We start from the raw sequence: 21,269 nt of genomic DNA on the forward strand, positions 1-21,269 counted from the left end.
TATGCATGTATACATAGTAAAATATTTTGTTTTTACAAGGATCCACCTTGTGGCAAGAGTGAGGTCAACACTAATTAATGTCTGCTGTTAGACTATAATACATGTTGAAGGATGTCAGCTGCAATCTGTGCATGGTACTTTTGATGACATGACAATATACAAAAGACATGGCGATTTATAAAATGATTACAAAGCTTGTTATGAGAATGACTGATTGGAATGCTTTCTCTCTATATCTGTTTGTGTATTCAGCCACAATACTTTTAGAGGAAAGCTCTGTATAATGTGCTGTGGAGAAAAAACATTTAACACTGTGCTTTGTGGCTTGAACTGAATATGAGTTTCTTTCCTGTGTCACACCTTATCACAAATTATGAGCTTATTTATTCTGGCACTGTCTTTGATGCTGCTGTTGTGGGCTCATTGTTGTGGTGTACTGCAGCAAAACAGCACGTTTTTAAATTTGGTTCATCCGTTTCAAGGTCTGTGACAGAATTATAAGACTAATAAAAAGTTGCTACTAAAAAGTGTGTCAGCATAACTATTTTCATGTGTTGTCTTTCATATGGTGTTTTTGTATAAATTTAGGCGTATTCATTTAAAGTAGCATTATGAATATTTATGCAGTAACTTGTTAAACCTACTCCACTGTGTTCACATACTAGTCTCTAACTTTGGCTGTCTTCTATTCGGCTCTGAAATAGTATTGCAAAATGGGTTTTTTGGAGCTTTTTTGCTTAAAGTTACACTGAACTGAAACCTGCTACAAAGCCCCATAAAGCCGAGGGGAGCTGCAGATTTGGCTGATAGTGCTATAGCTGTTCCAAATGACACAACTAAATCCATTTGTTTAAATTTAATACCCTATCTCATGTACGTCAGTGAACGCCATTAAGATTTGAGGCCATTTAATCATATTTTTTAGCATCTCATTGTGACCATATGACCATAATCACAAATTAAATATATTGTGTGATATTATGAGTCTGCAAAATATTCAGATTGAGTGCCGAAGGCTGTGTGGAGCACTTTAGTGGTTATACAACTCCAAAAATCTGGGCACCCCTGGGTCAGTTATGCTGCTTGAACTTCTTGTAGCTGAAGCTTGAGTTTCTGCATGTGGTGTTCATCTGTTTTCTCCCACTACTTTTTGTGTTTTGACATACATATGCACCTACTTATATACTCACATGCACAAGCACACTGATCACATTTTGAAAAGGACAATTACATAATAGCCATTTATGTCAGGAACCTTCATACAGTTAAATCGTACACTGCATGAATGAAATAATTTTGAATTGAAAAATCAGTCCAGAGGGGGAACCTCTGGGGAGTCCTGAAAACATATCGTGACACATTTGATTTATTAGTCAGTCAGTTAGGTATGATACTGACTGAGGTAGAAGAACATCTTTGTTTTATTCTCAGCAGTAGAGGCTTCAATAAATGGCTAAGCAAGCAGAAGGTGCACTGCTGAAATTGGTAAACTGTAGACTTTGGTACACTGTAGACCATTGACACCAGCATCTTTCATACATCCTGAATTGGTGTCTCTGCTCTAATAGTATACACAATAAAAATGTAGAAAACATCTATCAGCAGGCGAGGTTCAGCTGATTATGATAAGAATCTAAGTTCTTTTCTGCTGTTTTCTTAATAAAAAAACATTTGGGTAATAGCTTCAAATATGTATCATTTATTACAGATCTCATTTTTATAAAGAAACTGTCACATGTGGATTATTGTTCAGCTTACAAAAAAAAGTTTCTGTTTGAACACATTACAAACATACAAAATAAATACAAAATATTTCCCCTATTTTTTTTCCAGTGGTGTTCCATGAATCATATCTCTTAAAACTTACACAAAACAGTTACAGACAAAGCAATGGAGAGAGAGGTTAGGAAAAGGTTTCTTGGGGTAAGACAATAAGCATAATAAATATTTAGCAGTCATTCCAACACTGCTCGGATTCAGAATTTACAGCAGGGACCACAGGTGTTGCTCTTGCAGCAGTTGCAACACCAGCGGCACAAGGAGAGATGGCTCTGGCGCTTCTGTCTGATGTGATTCGGCATCTTTATGAAAGACAAGAGACATGAGCAAAGTGTTTATCTGCAACATTTCATCCTCTCCTTGTGTGCAGAGAGCTCCAGGGTACTCCATGGGGAAAACACATCCACTTAAATTTTAATTTGCTCACAGTAATTGGCTTAATTCATTCAGTCAATTGAACATACCATCCACGATTCCATTGACATCTCTTGATGTGCCGCAACTGGAGTGTCATTGCTCCCTGTCTCCTCCAGCTCTTGCACCTGTTAATGAATTATGCACATTTAGTAGCCACATCTTTGCATGTTGACAAAGCATTTATAGGTTATATGCAATAAAGTGAGTTTAAGTCAAATTCTTACCTCTTTGAATGGGACAGCAGAGCTCTCCATAATGTAAATACAGGCGAGCACGAGTGTCACTGCAACTGCAATGCTGAATGCCTTCATTTTAGTAGAGGTTTAAATGGTTTAGTTATTAAATCCTAAGATTAGAGTTGATTGGTCTTCTTTCTCATGGGTGTCAGGCCACCAAAGAGTACCACAATATCTTCAACTTATTCTTCAGCTCCAGTGATGGATGGTGATTGTCTGAGCAAGTGAATTTCTTCAGCTCTTTCGGTGACCCTTGTCAGCTCTTTCTTGAGTCCCTCTGCTGTCTGATGCTTAAATGTGCAGGGCTTGCTGGTATTTATACACCCTTTGGCTCAGTGTTGCCACATCACTGCAGGAGGGCCGGCCCATTCCTGACAGCACTTACCTAACTGCACTGGGAAAGTTTTGAACTCCTCATTTCTCCTCTTCATAGTAATGCATCACTGGGGGAAGTTCTCTGATCTATTTTTGATTGTGAACCCCACTGTCTGTTCAGCAAAATTAAATCAACTATGAACATTTAAATTAAATTACTTTCTGCAAATAGAATACATAATTGCACACATGAACACACCACTGATTCTGGGTACCATCATTTTTACAATATAGTGTAAGAGCTTTTTGTATTTTGTGTTGATGCAGTACTTAATATTTGTAAATGTGACTTTTCCTGGAACAAATGGGAAGAGAGCTTTGGAGATTCCCAGAGCAAAGGCCAAGCCTGCATGGGTCAATCTATTGCATGGCTGACTGAGCTGCACTTGTTTCGACCCGGGAAATCCTTCACTGAGGAGAGGGAGCCACTTTGGAATAGCCATTGCTCGGTTTAAAGGATGTAATTACAACCTCTCAAATGGAATAATTAGCCCTTCATTTCCAACACATTCCGTTTTTGCATAATACACAGGAACCTGCAGTTGGACTAAATTAAATCCCTGTGAGAGCAACGAAACGGTATCCAGGATTAAAAACCTCTGTTTAAGAGTCAAGGTGTTTTAATATGCATTTGTTAAAATGAATATATTGTAATCTGATTAGGTTTATTAAGTCAGGACAAAAAGTTGTATTGCTTTGGGTGTTTTAACCTGCAACAAAACGCTGATATCACATATATGGCATGCTGTATCATGACTGTATGTACATGATAGTCTATTGTTTTTTGTAATTCAACGTATTGTTACTTAATCTAATGAAACCCTAACATGAAAAAACAATATGACAAACAGCTGCTTTCGTTTCATTAAAATATCACTAATATTTTCTGGAAATATCACTGTTAACAAATTGTTGATACAATCTAATATTTTAAACAGTGTGAAATTAAAATGGGATGCATTTAATGACAATGATGTAATCATAACCAACAATTTCAGTGAAAGAACAAAACTCAAACTGAAAGTCCTTCAAAGTCCAAATTGCCCGTACTGACTCAGTTAGTGAAAAAACATGTTCCGGGACCCCTGCGTCAGTCTGTCTCGTTCACTGATAACCCTGATGGCCTGCGTGCTTGCTTTGGGTGACCACAAAGTCAGTGTCAACAAATACAACCATGATTTGTTCCACATGTGTTGGAATCTACTCATAGTTTTTGAAAGATAAAGGGAGAGCATCACACAGGCTTTATTTTATGCAAGTTCTGTATAACAGAGCCAGAGAGGCAGCTGGAGTCCACCTTCTGAACTAATATATCATGTCCATTCATGATCAACACATCGTTTCATTTGTCACGTTTCACTAAATTCACTCGATTCAGCTCATGTGAAATCTAAATACAACAATAGATGAGTGTGAAAGCATATGCAAGAATAAAACAAAAAATGAAAAATTGTTTAAAAGTAAAAAGTGAGAGCGTGTAGAGCTGGGTTTTCCAAGCATGGCTTATTTGGGCCTGTGTTTTCCTAAGCGTGCATGTCTCTTAACAGCCACTGAGGCTATCAGTAGAAATCTTCTGGCCAAACAAAGCCAGGCACCAGCAGGGCGGACAGATTCACCCGAGCAGGCGCCACGCTACCTCTTTCTCCTGGTTGAGGGCATTGCCCCTGTTTGTCCCTGTTTCGCCATCATCCTGTGTTCCTGGCCCTGTCCATGTTTACGCCCCTTTTCCCTTCTCCTCTCTGTCCCTGCCCGCTTTATAAGGAGTTGTAAGACATTCCACACATTAAACTCAATTCCCATCACACGATTTTCTGGTAGTGAACTCATGGCACAAAATGCTACTCACCCCTGGAACAGTGGCCCCCAACACAGCCAAACTGGCAGAACTAGGCCACAGATAAACCAGTGTCGGTACGTCACAAACATAAATAAATAAGAACATATTATGATCATGTACTGTTTCTGACCGCCACAGGCCTGGACAAATGCAATGTCACCTTCAGACTCCAGGGGCAATGTAGAGCTCACGTTAAAGGGTTACTACGCTGCACTGTGACAGTGGGGACTCTAGGGAATTCCCCAGTCTGTGTGGAAAGGGAGGCATGTTACAACAACTTACTGGAACTTCCAAAATGTTACTGAACAGGCTCAATCCTAAATTCATGTAAAAGAATATTTTCTAAAACTATACAGTACAAAAAACAAATAAAGGCGATTAAAGTAACCTCAAAGCACTTCACCATATTAAACACAATACATCAGAAAAGAACCACATTGGTGAACGTTCTAAAATAAATATGATGTGCTGACCATGAACTGTCGAGGTGACCTTTGTTACGTGTCATTTCACTGTGTCCTGCCATCTTTCTACTGTCAAAATCTTAAATAAAAAGTAACATTAAAAAATAAGTAAACGAACAAAGATACAAAAAAATCTGGAAAAGCAAAGTATTTGGACTATTTTAAGCTGTCTGTTAGAAATGCTTACTAAGGGTGTTTGCACAATGTACATGATTTCAAATAAACAAAAAAAAGCAGTGACTGAATGTTAAAGCAGATTTATACTGTGTTTTTTCTATAGGTTTGTTTTTCTCTATAAAACTCAATTTTGTTTCAGTGATGTTTTAGGGAAGACCTGTGCAATAAAATACATATGACATATATATCATCCTAATGTGGAAGCACATCTGTAGTTTTCTGCTAAAAGGATTTGCTTATTAAAGTTTTTTAAACTGTGGCCTTCTTGCTTTGAGGCAACAGTGCTAACCACTCAGCCACCATGCTTATTTCTGGGTCAGTGTCCATGACAAGAATCTGAGACAGTGGATCTCAGTTTGGTTTATGCTGCTCTAGTTGATGTTTTTTACTGCTTGCAGCAAAGTTGTATCTTTCTATGTCCTTATTAACTTTTTAGTGTTAATTTAGCTGTTGCTCAGAGAATCAATCATTGATTATTACCTTTTTGATCAGAACTACACAAAATGATCAGAAATAATTTCACACACACTGATATTTCCTGTGTTTTCCCCCTGTGATATTATATTAATCCAAATTATATTCCTCCTTTAAGGTAGAGTCTGACATGTCTATCAAAAAAAGGAGACAGAATTGTCCTGTCAGTGATCAGTACCTAAGATACTGTAGAATCTGAGACCATGGCTGAAAAAAAGAAAAGAAAAAAATCCCTCATCTCTTGACAACAGCAGAATACATTTTGTGCTGATACTACTATTATGCAAGACAGGTGCTGTGTAGTTATTAATGTAGGCCGTGGAAAGATGAGAGTCAGTGTAGTATACAAGGTATGAGGAGCATTGTATGTCAGATGGAATAAGACTCTTTCTGTCAGCCAAACAAATAACAACCTCAGAGAAAGAGGGGGAATGTGAAACAGGCAGTGGACAATACATGCTCCTGACACTGTGCTCCTGGAGCTCAAAAAACACAAAGGTAAGACAAGCCTGCAGTACATAAAACTGTGTTTTTTCAGTAGAATGTGCTGGACAGCATGACTTCAGTGGCAGACAACTCTATGGACATGCCTGAACACAGTAATTAAAAAAATATATTTGTTTAATTTCCAATTCAAATAAAGCAGCCTCCAGGAAAATGTAGAAGCTTTACGGACTAGACATCAACCAGTCCATTAAAAGTACATTCAGCAATAATAATTTTTCACTCAAAGTAGAGACAATTTCCTCGTCCAATTAATATATCAATTAATTGTAAGTAAGTTTTTTTGCACTGAGAGGTGCAAGTAACATCGTTAGACGAGAAACCCTTGTCTGTATGCCATTTTGATTTCCCTTCCAGCCCGAGTTCATTTCAGCTCTGAACGGTCAGGAGGCTTTTACAGGTTTGGGGTGAGAGAAGGAGACAGACAGACGGCGAGTATGTATGTCCTAATCAGAGAGAACGTGGGATCAGAGAGCACGCACTTCAAACAGAGACAGGGACACACAGACGCCTGCCTGCCTGGTTAACTGGGTACGTTTGAAAGGCAGCTGACATGCCTGTGGATCCGGGAGGGGAACCAAACCAAGGTAAATTTAACACACGGCATTAGTCCATTGAATATTGATAGGCAACAACTCTTCAAGTTATAAATACTCTTGGTATTGGGAGTAGATTATCTAAATAATGGTTGCTCCCTCTTTAAGAACAGCAGAACACTGTTTAAATGCCTCAGACCTGTGGTGTCAAACTCAATCTCACTGAGGGCTTAGATGCGCCTTTTATCCACCATTGATCTCTTTTACCCAAGGTGCCCTCTATGTGTTCCAACTACTTACTGGTTTCACTTTTACCAGTGTGTTGATTTTATCAACTGAAGAGGGTGCACACTTCCTCCAAGGACATAAAGCCTCTAAATTTGATATTTCTGTATACTAATGTATGCAGTTAAAAAAGTTGATTGGCTGATGATATTTAGAGAAAATCTAAATTTTGGATTTTTGAATAATTACCCTGTCTGGAAATATTAGAAAGACAGATTCTGTACAGATTGTCAGATTCAGGGTCTTTGGTTTGTGGCCATTCATTTTACCATGCTGCTGTAGGGCCATCTATGGGTGAAAACGCCTTCAAAATTTTCATGCCCCTCAGAGTAGACGTGTACCACCCATTAACTTTGTGTCAATGACACACTGCTTTCACATGGTAGGACAAATCTGGACACTAAGGCCATACCTACAAGATACAGTCTGAAAACCTATCTTTTACAATGCCCACTTCAAAGCTTAAATTTTAAATAATAACTAAGAACATTTTTTGACAAACTTCAACATGAATATTTAAAGTTGTAAAAATTTTTAAGACTGAAGCCAGGTTTGCAGGGGGTTCAATATTTTATACACCAATTTTGGGAAAGATAGTAAGATATGTAGCAGAAAACCACTAAACATTTTAAATATCAGATATAATAGCATGTGTTGGACATGGCCTAATGAATGACTTGTCTATAACCAAGACACTGTTCCACAGTTTAGGATTTGTTAGCTTCAATGTAAAGTGAAGCCAGTGTCTTAAAATACAAAGGCATGTGTTAGCTTTTTCAAGTACCCTGATAACAAACGTGACGTATTAAAAACTTGATCCAAGCAATAAAGTATATATTTTTTGATTTGTCCAAAGACCTGGAGAAGGACAATGAGCCACAACCAAACTCCACCAAGGATATTAGCTAGTGAAAGTTTTATTTTACACCATTTTACTTAGAAAAGATGTCTTACAATCTAACCTGAGAACAGTGAGGCTGCTACAGAGAGTCTTATTTCCTTTCTTTTGCCATTTAAAAAAACAAAACAAAAAAAAAAAACAAAAACAAAAAAAAAAAAAAAAAAAAAAATTAGCCATGAATGACCTTTCATTTGTGAACATCTTTCTTTCAAAGCATTATTCATTTTTACTTTTTCCACATTCGCTCTCCTCTCACTGAGGTGTATAAAATTGGACTGCAAAACATCTATCACTCGACTTTGGCTAGGAGCCTCGTTTGATAGATCAGACACTTGTGCTATCCGTGTCAAGTTTAAATGAAGCAGAAGTACCAGAACAGAACATCCAAAGCACACACTGTTAACTTACTGAGTCTGATAGTCTGCCTGATTTTGCCAGGGGTCTGCATGTTGGTTTTGCTTTGCTGGATCCTGAGCTGTTGATACAAGCAGAAGTGCTCTAATAAGCGGCTATGAAGCATAATAGCTCTCTTCCACTTTCACTTACATAGCCCAAAGGGGAACAAAAACACACCATGTATATTCAGTCACAAAATCATCAACAATGGCAATATTGGCGTTTGCTGTTTACACAACCAATTACAATTTATTTATTGTTTGCCTGAGTGGGTGGAGAAATATGTGAGATAATTTCTAAGTTTCCTACTTTCCAACTATTCCACATTTTCATGGAGCGTTGTACTCAACTAAGCAACACAGGTTCTGTGTTCTCCTTTTCCATAGTGAGCAGAGAGTGTTTGAGTACCACTCTCCAGGGTGCCTCCACCCTTGTGCGTTGAGCTCCATTTGAAGTGTTGCAATACAAAAATAGAGCAAACATCTTGAAATGAAATACATGGGGATTATTCTTATACATACTAAGACACCAGTAAATCCCACATAAAGATAAATTGAAAATAAAAACCACTGTACCTATATAATGTATAGTTTGGCAAAAGCTGGAATTTGCATTGCACTCCTGTCCAGTTTGCAGTCCAGGTCACTGGGTTTGTCTAAATTTCAATTTGTAATTGAACAGCATTTAAGCAGCTGGATCTTTATGTGTGATTTTGTTGACTTTGAGTTATTTTTCTGGTTAAGCAAATGCCCAACAATTCAAGTTCACTACTTTTTTCTCCAAATCAAGCTTCAACATTGCACACAATTCATAGTAATTGTTATGACAAAGGGCCAGCATGAAGTTAATGAGTTATTGATTGTGGACTCCCAGAGATAATCTGCTCTAACATTCTGTAACATCTGTATTAAAACATGAGAAGTCAAATTTACATAAATCAGCCCAGAAGCACAGGCCAGCGAAGCTTGTTTGTCTTTGGGACTAGGTAACCTCTGTGTGTCACATTATTTCTGTCAGTAGACTCATAATGTTTTGCACACTTTGATGTTTTTTCAATTAAAATTCATTATGTTTCTCCAGGGTACAGGAGTTTCAGTGTAACTAGTCTCCATCAAGGCTTCAGTCAGCAAGCAGACTAATAAATTAAAACAGCTAAGAACAACATATTAATACAGAACTCAAAAACACAGAATAAAAGCAGGAACTAAGTCAAACAATATCTGGGGGAATCATATAGACAGGTAACAAAATGACAAGTATCACAGTCCATGAGTGAGGCTACATAAATACAAAACAATGGAGGAGCTCAGCAGAGGTTCTCTTTCATAGCTAGTCCTACTAAAGCACTCTGATGGTGTTGAGTGGGCCTCATTTCTTGGAGCACATTTCTACTGAGTTGTAACGGGTGGTTATCTCAATAGGACTGGAACAGTCAAGTACAGCCACAATAGGACATTGAAGGGTTCGCAAACTGGGAACCCAGGAAAGGATGAATTTGATAAAAAGAAAGTAATTTTTCACAAGTCATTTTTTCACCATCTTGTCTTCTTTTCCACTGCATTAGTTATATGGCAGATTTCTGGTTCTCCAGCCTGTTCTTTTTGTCCCAGCTTCACTGCGGTGGTGTTTCTCCAACCATCTCAATGCCGTGCTGCTGGAGTTGCGCTCGGAGTAAAGCATTCTCATTCTTCAGCTCTTCAATCTTATGAACAAAGACCAAAAAAATCTAATGTCATTATCAACACCTCTATCCCTGTAACCACCAAATACAGCTCTAAGTTTACAGACCAAACTTTTTCATTTGTGTGAGTGCTAGCTGCGAGTAATGTACACAGAAGGCTATGTAATCCCTGGGATTAAAGAGGAGTGTGTGCAGCCCTTTTCAAAGACATCCTTGTCCACAACCAACTGGATTATCAAATCTTGAGGTATGTCATCTTTGCTATATTTCCCTAGGGTGCATCCTATATTCACTGCCTCCCCACTGAGGAACTAAAGAGAGGATACTGAGCATTGAGCATAAGAGTCAGAACATATTGCAGAGAATCCAGAGGCCTGGGATTCAGTGGGGAGACGTGGCATGCTCAGAGCTGCAAGATTTCACAATACTTTGAGCATTAGCATGCTGTTAGTTCTCACACAACCCCTGTGTATATTATTCCCACAGTCTCTCAAAGCATTGATTTCAGGTAACACTTCTCCTTATATGAGTGCAAACTCTCTGATCCTCTGTCAGGCTGTGATGATCAGCTATATAGGCTGCAGTCTCAGGGGATTTGTTTTGGAGAAATGAAGATACATATGGGGCTAGGTGGATTTCATGCTGCTGAGAGTTAAGTGAAAGGATGTTGCAATGCACTCCAAAGCAAATTAATCTATTCAGTGCAGTGACAATCTTCACAGGCACATATGCAGCTCACTATGGCTGCCTCATTTTATATGGCTGCAGGTTTACTTATCTGCTACACCCAAACACCTCAAAGGAAGATTTAGACATTATCATTCATAGACCTTCTCTACCCATTACTGAAGTCATGAAAGCATCACTTGATGCCAGTATCTGTAGGCTACAGTTAAGACTGATATACAGACCTGCTGCCTGCACAACTCATTGTCCACTTGTATCCTCTCCACTTCCTTCAGACTTTCCTGCAGTCGCTGGTTGCTTTGCCTCAACTCACGGATGTAGTCACACGCCTTTGACAGGATGCCTCCTTTGCTCTAGAGAAAGAGAGATGTCATCTCACAGCTGAAAGGTAAAAATGTAAAGCAGAAACACCATTAAAATAGTAGCAGCAGTGTAGAATCAAGAAAAGCGTTGCTTACCGCTCCAGTCTTGGTGCTGTCCATACTGCAGTCTGGGATGATCTTGGAAAGTGTGACAATCCAGTTGTTGATCTTGTCTCGTCTCCGCCTTTCAACTGAATTAATGTTATAAAATCCAAACAGGTTTAAGCATCAGTTCCTGATTTATTGCATTTGTTATACTGAGATATGAAGGTTTTTACTTCACGTTATCAGTTCCTAGATCTTGTCATTTCAGTTACTCTAGGCACCAAATACTGCCTGAATTTGACAGCTCAACAGTTACCTCTAGTGGCCAGTCCAAAACATATTTTGTTATCTATTCTTAATAGAATATTTTGACAGTGCTTGGTAATTTTCTTTCAACGGAAATGCTCTGTTTTGGCTCTGTATCATACTACATTGTATTTCACTGTCTGACGAAGGTTACAATCATAACTAATTACCCACCTTCATTATGTTGCGCTCTTCTCCTTTCATCTCTTGGTGCTCGTGGTCCATCCATTTTCCTGCAGACAGGAAATAGAACACTTTTCATATACCGCAGTATCTTCCATCTCTGACTAGTATACAATCAGGCACAAATCTAATTTGAATTCTCCTAATCCTGTGCCTATTAAAAGCAGTTCTTCACTGTTATCTTTGCATTCAAGCTGTTTGTAACCACAGCCATTGCCACTACCAATGTGCTATTTTTGTAGAAACACTGAAAGATGCACATCTATATGAGGCTGCACATTTGGTCCTGACAGCCCTGGTGGCTTGGAGCTGGGCTGCTTTGTCTGGAACACTAAGACCCATCTAACCTTTTTATTCTTGTTGGCTGTCCTCTTAGGTGTGGCTCAGAGGGAGTGTGCTACTTTATTATGCTGTAAAATTACAACACTGTAGAAAACCAGATGCTGTCTATTGGAAGTTGGGTGTACGGCTAATGACACTGTCTCTTGTCTGTGTCTTCCCTTAGGTATTCTGTTAATTAAGTCCCTGAGACGTGACAGAGAGACTTATCCAACCACCCACCACTGCATAAAAAGGCTAATATCACACTCATACATAATCACATAGGGGGCCTCCTGTACATCATCCATGGTTCTGTTTCACTAATGAAAATGAAAATACTTAACTTACCCTATTTAAAATGAATCAACAACCATGTGAAAGCACAGTGCCAAAAATAATTTCCTCGCAAAGGAAAATTAATGACACTACCGTTTACTGTATTTGTGCCTGCTGGTATGAAGTTATTGAACATCCTATAAGGTCATTCTTGCTTCTTGTCAGTCCCTCTATGACACATCTTCTTTCTACGGCAGTGAATTTGGGACCCATCAACACAACCTGACTGTTAATATCACTGTTGGAGATAGTCAGCTAAACTAACTGCAGTCTCTCTTGTATCTCAGCTCATCTTAATGGGATTTCAGCTGTACAATAGATTCATCCCAACAGTACACTTGTAAAAAATGTGGATGAATAAATAAATGTTCAGGCCTAGAGAAATGTCTGTTTTTTTACCCATTTCACAACTTGGAGAGGCACACTTCATCTAAGTGCTCCTGGGAGTTACTGTTGCCATCCAGACATTCAGAAAATTAGCAGAGCAAAATCCTACTGCTAAAGCACTTTATCCACATAATCTGAAGCATGAATGCATTAGAGGACTGCATTTGGACAATCTTATATTGATTCTTGAAAGAAAAATGCAATTTTCACTCCTTCTGTGTGTTCCCCTATCATTAGGCTACACTATGACACCAAGCTAGGGCATGAATAACGTCAGTGAAGTGGTTGTACAGATACAAAGAATGTCATCTTGGGCTTGATAGTGTCTGCCAGGATGATATAAAATGATTATTCATAGTGACCCTGAACTGACCACTACACAATTACCCAGAATAGAGACAACACACAACTTTCATTGGCTTGATTTGTCCTGGTATTACTGTCATATCAATAAAACCTAAAAACCTGCCCATATATATATGTAAACCAATAACCTATTCCACACCAGGCTAAATAAGAACATAGCTAAAGCAGCTACTTGAAAGGACACACTGAAAATGATACTAAAATAAAAGTGTGGAGTGAGGCATTTGTTTCCAGATGGACTACAATGACCCAATTTCTAAGTCCTAATGGAAAAATACATTTGCCACAAGCACAACTAACAATAGATAAGGGTCAGTACTTAAGAAAAGCTACATCTGTGTCTCACACATCCAGAGCAAGAAGAATCACTGGGGACTTATGGAAAGGGATGGGCAGCGAGAAGAGGAGGGTGGAGGTTTGTGTGCATCTCTCTTCTCGTGATCTAATTTGATTAGTTCATTGGCTGTAAAAGGAGTGTGGGAGAAATGTGGAAACTGTCCTCACCAGTTTAAACCTTCATGTTGCAGCAGCTCGTTTTCATCTCTGCGAACGGCAGACAGGGTTGGGAAGCTTTCATTCAGTTTGCTCACGTCATGAGTCAAAATCATAAATTATTCATGTAAAAGGAAATAAATAGAAACAAACATACTCCAGATAGGGATTCTGAGAGATGAAAAAACAATTCACTTTGTATACGTATAAATACAGACATAAACTGGAACAAAGCTTTAGCAGCCTGCTGTCCACTGTAAACATCAAGCAACATCAAAAATGGCAGGACTACTGCCACGTTGGATCTAAAAGTCCCCATAATGCTGCCCACAACAAAGGGGCTCAAAGCTCTGAGAAATCTAAAATTCTTTAAAATAACAGAGATGTACTTCTTCATGTACTGTATACTGACAAGCATTAAATGAAAGGCAGTGAAGGGTGTCCTCATGTACAACTACAACTGAAAGTCACTCCATATAGATGCGCTGGCTAAAGACGATAATGCAGTCAATCGCACAAGTGTGAGGTCAAGTAAGAAAATTAAGAACATTTGTTTGAGTATTCATTAGTGGTGATCAAATAAGAAAGTAGTTCTCTTTGCTTTTACAAAACAAATACAACATAAACTACTTGACATCTAAGAAACTTGCAAATTAGCATTAGCGCCCATGTAGCAGTGCATTTCTGGCACACAAGCGCACACTAAAAATAAAAAAAAAAGCATGTTGGAATTATTTTTTTCTGAAGAACTATCTGTGGTAGGCCAGAATTAGCTGGCACTGTGCAATTAAAACAACAAATCAATTTGTCTTTGCTCAGGTGAGCCTGCTGCTTATGTTAATAACAACAATCACCAGCATGTGGCTAACAGTTGGATGGAGTCTAGGATGGATGCCTTTTTTATGCATGATTATAATGACGCATGTTGTGAACTTTATAGATAAACATAAAATTTTGGAGGAGAAAAGAAAACAGGCCAACCAGAGTATGCTTAAATAAAGATCCTTCATATGAACTCAACCTTCAATGCAAACTCAGGAGGGAGATAAGGAAGACTCCCTGGGTGGAACCACAGTCTGGAGTGCAAGAAAAATACAATAGCATTATGGTAATTCAAATAGATGGAATTTGTTTGATAACTATATATCATTACAATATCCAATCAAACAAAACCCTGATGGGGTTCCCCAAAGCCACTGTGCAGATCTGTTCAGAAGCACCACAGGAGCAGAGCCATGCTGCACTGCATTAAATGATGAAAATATCTTAATTGAAATTAATTAGGGTTAAATCATAGTTGTGAATGGTTATGGACAACGAACATTAAAAAACATTCAGCCAAACTTTTAAACTCAAAACAAAACTAATCTTCAAACTAAACTATGCAATTAAAAGCATAGATGTTAAGTCACCAAACAACCTACTTCAAGTAGCATTCACAATGATAATAACAATAAAGAATTTTACAAGAATTGATCAGAAATTAGTTTGTTTTCACAAATACTTGTGTTTCAGTCAAGATCACTGCTGTCTCCTTTTTTCCAAACCTCAACTCATACTTACGCTGGATAGGGCTGTGTGCGTGGGGCAATGGTTCGTGGTGTGCCTGTCTGAATGACATCAGGGGGGGTCATCATCACATAAAACTGACCTGTAGCTGTGGAAGGAATGGAAGTTATTAGTTAGCAATAAGAAAAAAGACAGAAGGGCATGAAAGACTACCTCTTGTTGCTTGGAAGAAACATTTCAAAAAAAGAGAAAAAAAACACCTCATCAAGCCCCAAAGCCAAATGGGCAGACACACACACACACAACTTTTACACTGTACGAAGCACTCATGTACAATCACCATGTGGTCAGAACGGCAGTTAAGACTCCTTGAGCCAGAAAACATTCCAAAGAAAACAAACTATCATTTTGAGAGAAAAATGCACATACTCCACTTCAGCACAGCTACGAGGCCTGTAGGATACAAACTCCTCATCTTGTTCCTGCAGGTCGGCCAGATGGCCAACCAGGCATACCCAGACAAAAATTCAACAACACTATTTATTGTCAGTTCAGACAGAATACACCATCCTAAAAATAAAGCTCCTTACAGACAGAAACGTACCCAGTCACACTGACTAACAGGACATGTAACTCCTTGACACTGTCACAAAACATAAAGACATTCTTTTTTTTCAGATGATATTATTCCAAAAAGGAAATATAAAAAATACAGGATAAATATCTGAATTATATCTATTTATTTACAGATATCTTCCCAGACTCTTGGTGAAAATATAAATATAAAAAAGCACTTTTTAGTCCAAACAGTTTAGTTTACCACTTTTCCAAGAAGTATATGATATAGGATCCAGACCATTCTGACAATTTCGCTCTATTTTGTTCTTTGCATTTTCCTTGCTCATTTACTAAAATACCAGCTTAATGTCTCTCGACACAAAAGAAACACAAAAACATTTTGATTCATGATAACATTATTTTTTTGGTGACAAAAAAACTGAACTAAAAATGTCAGGGACTACACACTCTAACACAACAGGCAGGTCAAGCACCTCCCACCCTGGGATTCAGCCCTGGCAGGATGTGGTTTATTGCACTGTCCTCCACTGTCCCTCAGCTCTTAAGAGATGGCAGCTTGTAAAGCACTCTCCACCTACACCCTAGAGTGCACTCCTCAGTCAGTATGTCATGCCTGCTTAAACTGTCTCAGGGTCACACAGGAGAAAGACCGCAGCTCTCTTCCTCCTGCAAAGTTCTGGCTCTGTTACCCACAGCACGGAAACCTCATGGTCTTCTTCCCCTCCTGTGGTATCACCAGGGACACACAACAAAACCAAAACAAAACATAATTTCTGGCTGAATAATACAGAACAAGCAAATGGTGGTTGTGTATAACAGAGCCCAAAGGCTACATCCTTTTCTACAGCTCAAACAAACCCTTACCACCCTCACTAAAAGCAGAAGACATCAACCTTCAATAGGTGACACTTTGACCACTCTCTTCTGGATCACCACCATCAGCATAACTAATTTCATTTTTACCTCTGATAAAATCTGACTAGTGTGATCTATCAACTGTTTTTTAACTAAGACCAAATGTTTCTGACACATTAAAGAGCAGGAATTCTGACAGTGAACAAAATTTATTGCTGTATTTTTTAATTTTTTGAAAGTGATCAATGCTTTAATAAGCAGCTTCATTATACCTTCGACAAACATTTTTCAAAAATGCTGATGCGCTGGGATATTCTTTGTCCCTCTGCATCACAAATCATATTTCAATCACAGTATTCAGCAAAAACCAGAACATAATTTAAATCTAAAGTGCTTTGTGTGGTCCTAGTTTTTTGATGACTTCATTATCAAACACTGTGGGGATCATGGTTCATTTGGAACTACTCAAAAAGGGCTATGGTTCTCTCTGTATGGTACTCCGCAATACACTCCAATTTGTCATTGAAAATAATGGCAACATTAGCCCTGCAGCACTGTGTAAGCTTCAACCCAAATTAAGTATGAGAACTGACTCACCCCCTGCCTGGGTGAGTGCGGGGTCCGCAGTGGCCTGCACTGACACAGTCCCGTCGCTCACCGCTGTTGCAGGGAAGTAAGCAAAGCGTGTCTCCCCTCCCACTGCCTCTCCTGCTGGGCTTCCTCCATTACTGAAAGGGTTTTGGATCACAGCCTGTGACAGATAAGAGAGAGACAGAGGAGAGTTTGAACAAGTGGCGAAGGAGCAGTCACAGCAGGTAAATGTACACCTCAGTCTCTGTCAGACTCAATACTGGTATCCCCTCTAGACCCCCAAGCAAGACATGGTGCAGTTTGACAGCTGGGAAAAAGAAGGGGAAAAGAAGTCGCAGGGATCTTGTTAGCAGAGACAACAGTAAGGTCGGAAAAGCCATCAATATACCACAAATTTAGTCAGCTCTTACAAGGATAAGTGATTGATATTGTCCAAAACATGTTTGTGAATTCGGCTATGAATACTGCCATTGTACCTTATTCCGAAACAAATCTGTAACTGCATTTTTAATCTCTGGGAGCAGCTCTGTGTTGAACAGATGTCATACTTGAGCACATCCTTCAATGTTTATATTGCTTTGGTAGTTTGACAAGCTCCCAGAAATCACCTACAGTCGCAATTTTAAGCACAATGAAGGAAAGTCTTTAATGTGTGTTTTGTAGTATTTTAGCAGAATTGGAGTTTTACAGCAGAACCACTACTTATTAGTAGGAAAAAATAATTGCTGCTTTTAGTGTCTACAGGGAGATAGTTAGAAAAAATAATGCACCAGCATTTTCCTTTAAGATGTGGATAAAGGAATCTGTTAGTCTTAAGCAAATTTTAGCAGTAGTAATCTTTCAATAAGAAGTGGAGGTTGCAGTACCTGAGCCACAGCCTGAGGAGCCCCAGTGAAGGCTGTTGAGACGACACTTACTGCGCCTCCCCCATCGTCTCGTCCTTCAAGGTGCTGGTCAGTCACCTGAACAACACGATACGTCACCTGCAGGGTGGAACGAGAAAAAGAGAATGAGAGGAAAAACAACCAGATATTTATACACTGTACTATGGCCACAGGTGATTATAATAAATTATGGTTAGTGGCAGGTGTATGGTGCACAAATCAAACCCTTACCTGAGTTGTAGATTTGTTTATCATATTGTACTGCTTCAGTTCAGCTGAGTTTAGAATCTGACACTACAGACCTAATTTCTGCCGGGCATGGAGCTCACCCTCCTACACAAAATGCCTCTGCTTCAGAATGTGCCTGATTAAATTGTAAAACAATTCAAGAAAATGAACTTGTTTGCTCCACAACTCAGTATTTGTATCCCTCCATCATCTGATTCTCCTCCTGACTGACATGTGACAGCAGCCCCGTGCCAATCCTGGACCAGACTGGAATCACATGATCGCTCACATTAGCCCTGTTTACGCCAAATGAGCCACATGGATCGCTGACTTTATTCCCTCTAGTGTAAATCATCCAAATTAGGATACACCAACTTGAATGTCACAGTACTTTTTCTAATTTATTTATTTGCATCAGTCTCCAATTGTTCATCACTGACCATCACTAGAGTGGACACTATAACAGTGAATGGTAAGGAGACATTCTTGACACAGGTCATCAGTCAATCATGGGAGAAGAAAAACTACCCAACACATTTATACCTTCAGGCAATTTAAAGCCTGGTAACCTCCTGACTTGTTTTGGGTGCTAAAGCAGTCAGAGAAAAAAAAAAAAAAAAACACACAACATTACACAGCCAGGACTGTTGGTGAGAGCAGCTATCATGTAATCTGTCTAAGACCAAACACTGTATGACAAATCCTGAATCTAAATCTAAATAATGAATACATCCTTGTGTCAACAGTAATTTAGTGACAATTATATTCTCTCCCACTGTCATGTTGCTTTTTGCATGTGACCAAATCCTTTAAACCACATTTACCAGTATGTAATTTGCTCCTCTGTCACTTCCTAGTTATGTCACTTCACAAACATGCCTCAGACATTTATTTAACCTGACAAATGAAGTAATTCTGGCATGTACAGTGTGCGGTAATGTAGTAAGCTATAACTACTATAACTAAGCAGAGGAAATCTTACCCTAAAACTACAGTCACATATTGCAGTTTCCATCCATTCATTATCTATACCCACGTATTAGGGTCACAGGGATCTGATGGAGCCTATCCCAGCTCTCTTTGGGTGAAAGGCAGGGGTACACCCTGTACAGGTCACCAGTCCATCACAGGGCCACATAGAGACAAACAAACACTGAGTCCTATGGGCAATTTAGAGTCAACAATCAAGCTGACATACATGTTTTTGGACTGTGGGAGGAAACTGAAGTACCCAGAGAAAACCCATGCAAGCACAGGGAGAACATGCAAACTGCACACAGAAAGGCCCCTGCTGGGTTTCAAACCAGGAACCTTCTTGCTGTGAGGCAACAGTGCTAACCACTAAATCACTATGCTGCCCTTATTGTTATTATAGTTGTTCTGTGGAAAAAACAAAAAAAACAAAAACAATTAAAAGTCGTGTCACAGTTCCCTCCATTAATTACTTACCTGTCCAGCCTCAGTGCGGAATTGATACTGTATGTTATGGTCACCAAATGCTGCAGCCTGCTGAACACTGGCTATTGTAACAGCTGTCTGCTCTTCTCCTGTTCCGTCTCAGGTGGAAAGCAGACACAAGGAAAAACCCAGGCAGGAAACAATATGTAGGCAAATTAATGTCAAAGTTATACGTATTATTCATCTGATCAAGTAGTTGTGTTATGTGTTATAGGTAAGTATTATGTGCTTTGGGTAAGTTATAATACAAATTCTTCTGTGCATGTGCCAGATGTTGTCAATGACAGTTTAATAAACAAAAGCATACCTTCAGATGTCTGGACAACTTCTTCTTTTTGCTTTTCTTGGCTGCAAACCCAATATACAAACAAGTAAAAACCATGACAGCAGCTAACGCTAGCTAATATTCTGACTTCAATAATTATAACTTTGCCTTTAAGTTAGTCAGCTGGTGGGTAAACTTGTGCAAGAAGCCAGATAAACAACAGCACAAAGTAAAAGATAACACTGCTACTGTTACCTACTGTGTTATACAGCGAGCTTTAAGCTAACTTAGCTGTTTATTACCATGTCTTTCACGGCTGAACTGTCTGTGATAGAACATACCCCGCCATCCTGTTAGTAAGCTCTTCCACTTCTCTACCTAACTAAAGTCGGGTGTTTAGAATATATTTGTTGTGACCACAGTTTTTAGGTCAGGCCCCGGATAGCGTCGTAAACTAGCTATCTGAAATAGCATGTTGTAGCTAGCTTGTCTCAGCCATTTTGACCGACTCTCGGTTACCTTGAGTTGTCCAGACTCTGTTCGAGCATATCCATCAGGGTCGCAATAAAAAGTGATATTCGGTGTCACACACGGAGATGGAAGTGCTGATCACGGGAACAAACACTCGGGTCATGTGAGAGAGACAGACCAGGACACGTGAGGTATGGCTCGGTGTCGACGTTAAAATGGAGACCGCTGCTGCCGCTGGGTGAGCTGAGGTGACTCTGCGGGCTGGAAGATTTGCAGCTCACTGTCACCACAACACTGTGAAACATAACAAGCTGGATTTGTATCTGCGATCACAATAGAACGATCTAAACTAGAAACAAAAGTGGATTATCTGTTAAAGCCCTGAGAGCAGGAACTAGATGGATAGAATTAAAAGTGGTTTAATAGTCTTGGTTAGCATAGTATCATAAAATCCTTCAGTGACAAAAACCGCCTCTTACTGAACACCTCAAACGCCAATGAAGGTCTAAGCCCCCTCCTTATCCAGTCAACATCTGTGGTGCAGACCCTGAAGTGGCGCCAGCCTACAAATATATAGGTGTACACCTGGACAACTGTTGTTATTAAAACTTAAGTTGGACTGGTCACTTAACACTGATGTAAAAAAAAAGGGTTGGTTGTTATTATGCTGCAGTCTGCTGCGGGGGCAGCATAAAGCAGGCTGGACAAAATACTGGTTCACTGACTGGAATGAGGTTGGACTCATTGGGGCAGCAGGGGGCTGTGGTAGAGAGATTCACACAGAAAACGATAGAAGCCATCCTGGAATACACTTATCATCCCCTTCACAGCGTCCTGATGGAGCAGAGAAGACCTCTGTGCTGCAGGACTGAATGATACAGG

General features: G+C 39.3%; 2 protein-coding genes across 3 annotated transcripts; both read right to left on the bottom strand.

The window, feature by feature from the left end:
- Positions 1-1,676: 1,676 nt before the first annotated feature.
- On the bottom strand, positions 1,677-2,733 carry hamp (hepcidin antimicrobial peptide). Its single transcript, XM_026316931.1, has 3 exons — positions 2,421-2,733; positions 2,244-2,321; positions 1,677-2,081 (listed from the first exon to the last, which is right to left on the bottom strand). The coding sequence occupies exons 1-3, from the start codon at positions 2,505-2,507 to the stop codon at positions 1,977-1,979; spliced, it is 270 nt and encodes an 89-aa protein (XP_026172716.1). The 5' UTR covers positions 2,508-2,733; the 3' UTR covers positions 1,677-1,976.
- A 5,695-nt stretch (positions 2,734-8,428) lies between these two features.
- On the bottom strand, positions 8,429-20,867 carry usf2l (upstream transcription factor 2, c-fos interacting-like). Of its 2 annotated transcripts, XM_026316903.2 has the most exons (11): positions 20,436-20,866; positions 19,959-19,999; positions 19,643-19,749; positions 17,948-18,064; positions 17,088-17,241; positions 15,111-15,204; positions 13,560-13,598; positions 11,637-11,695; positions 11,208-11,302; positions 10,974-11,102; positions 8,429-10,083 (listed from the first exon to the last, which is right to left on the bottom strand). In XM_026316903.2, exons 1-11 carry the CDS (start codon positions 20,468-20,470, stop codon positions 9,994-9,996), a joined length of 960 nt encoding a protein of 319 aa, XP_026172688.1. In that variant the 5' UTR covers positions 20,471-20,866; the 3' UTR covers positions 8,429-9,993. The 2 variants fall into 2 exon arrangements, with proteins under 2 accessions (XP_026172688.1, XP_026172690.1); XM_026316905.2 differs by lacking the exon at positions 13,560-13,598 and having other exon boundaries at positions 20,436-20,867.
- Between the last annotated feature and the right edge of the window lie 402 nt (positions 20,868-21,269).

This window comes from Mastacembelus armatus, chromosome 16, assembly GCF_900324485.2.
Source record: "Mastacembelus armatus chromosome 16, fMasArm1.2, whole genome shotgun sequence".
In the NCBI taxonomy this organism is placed as follows: domain Eukaryota; kingdom Metazoa; phylum Chordata; class Actinopteri; order Synbranchiformes; family Mastacembelidae; genus Mastacembelus; species Mastacembelus armatus.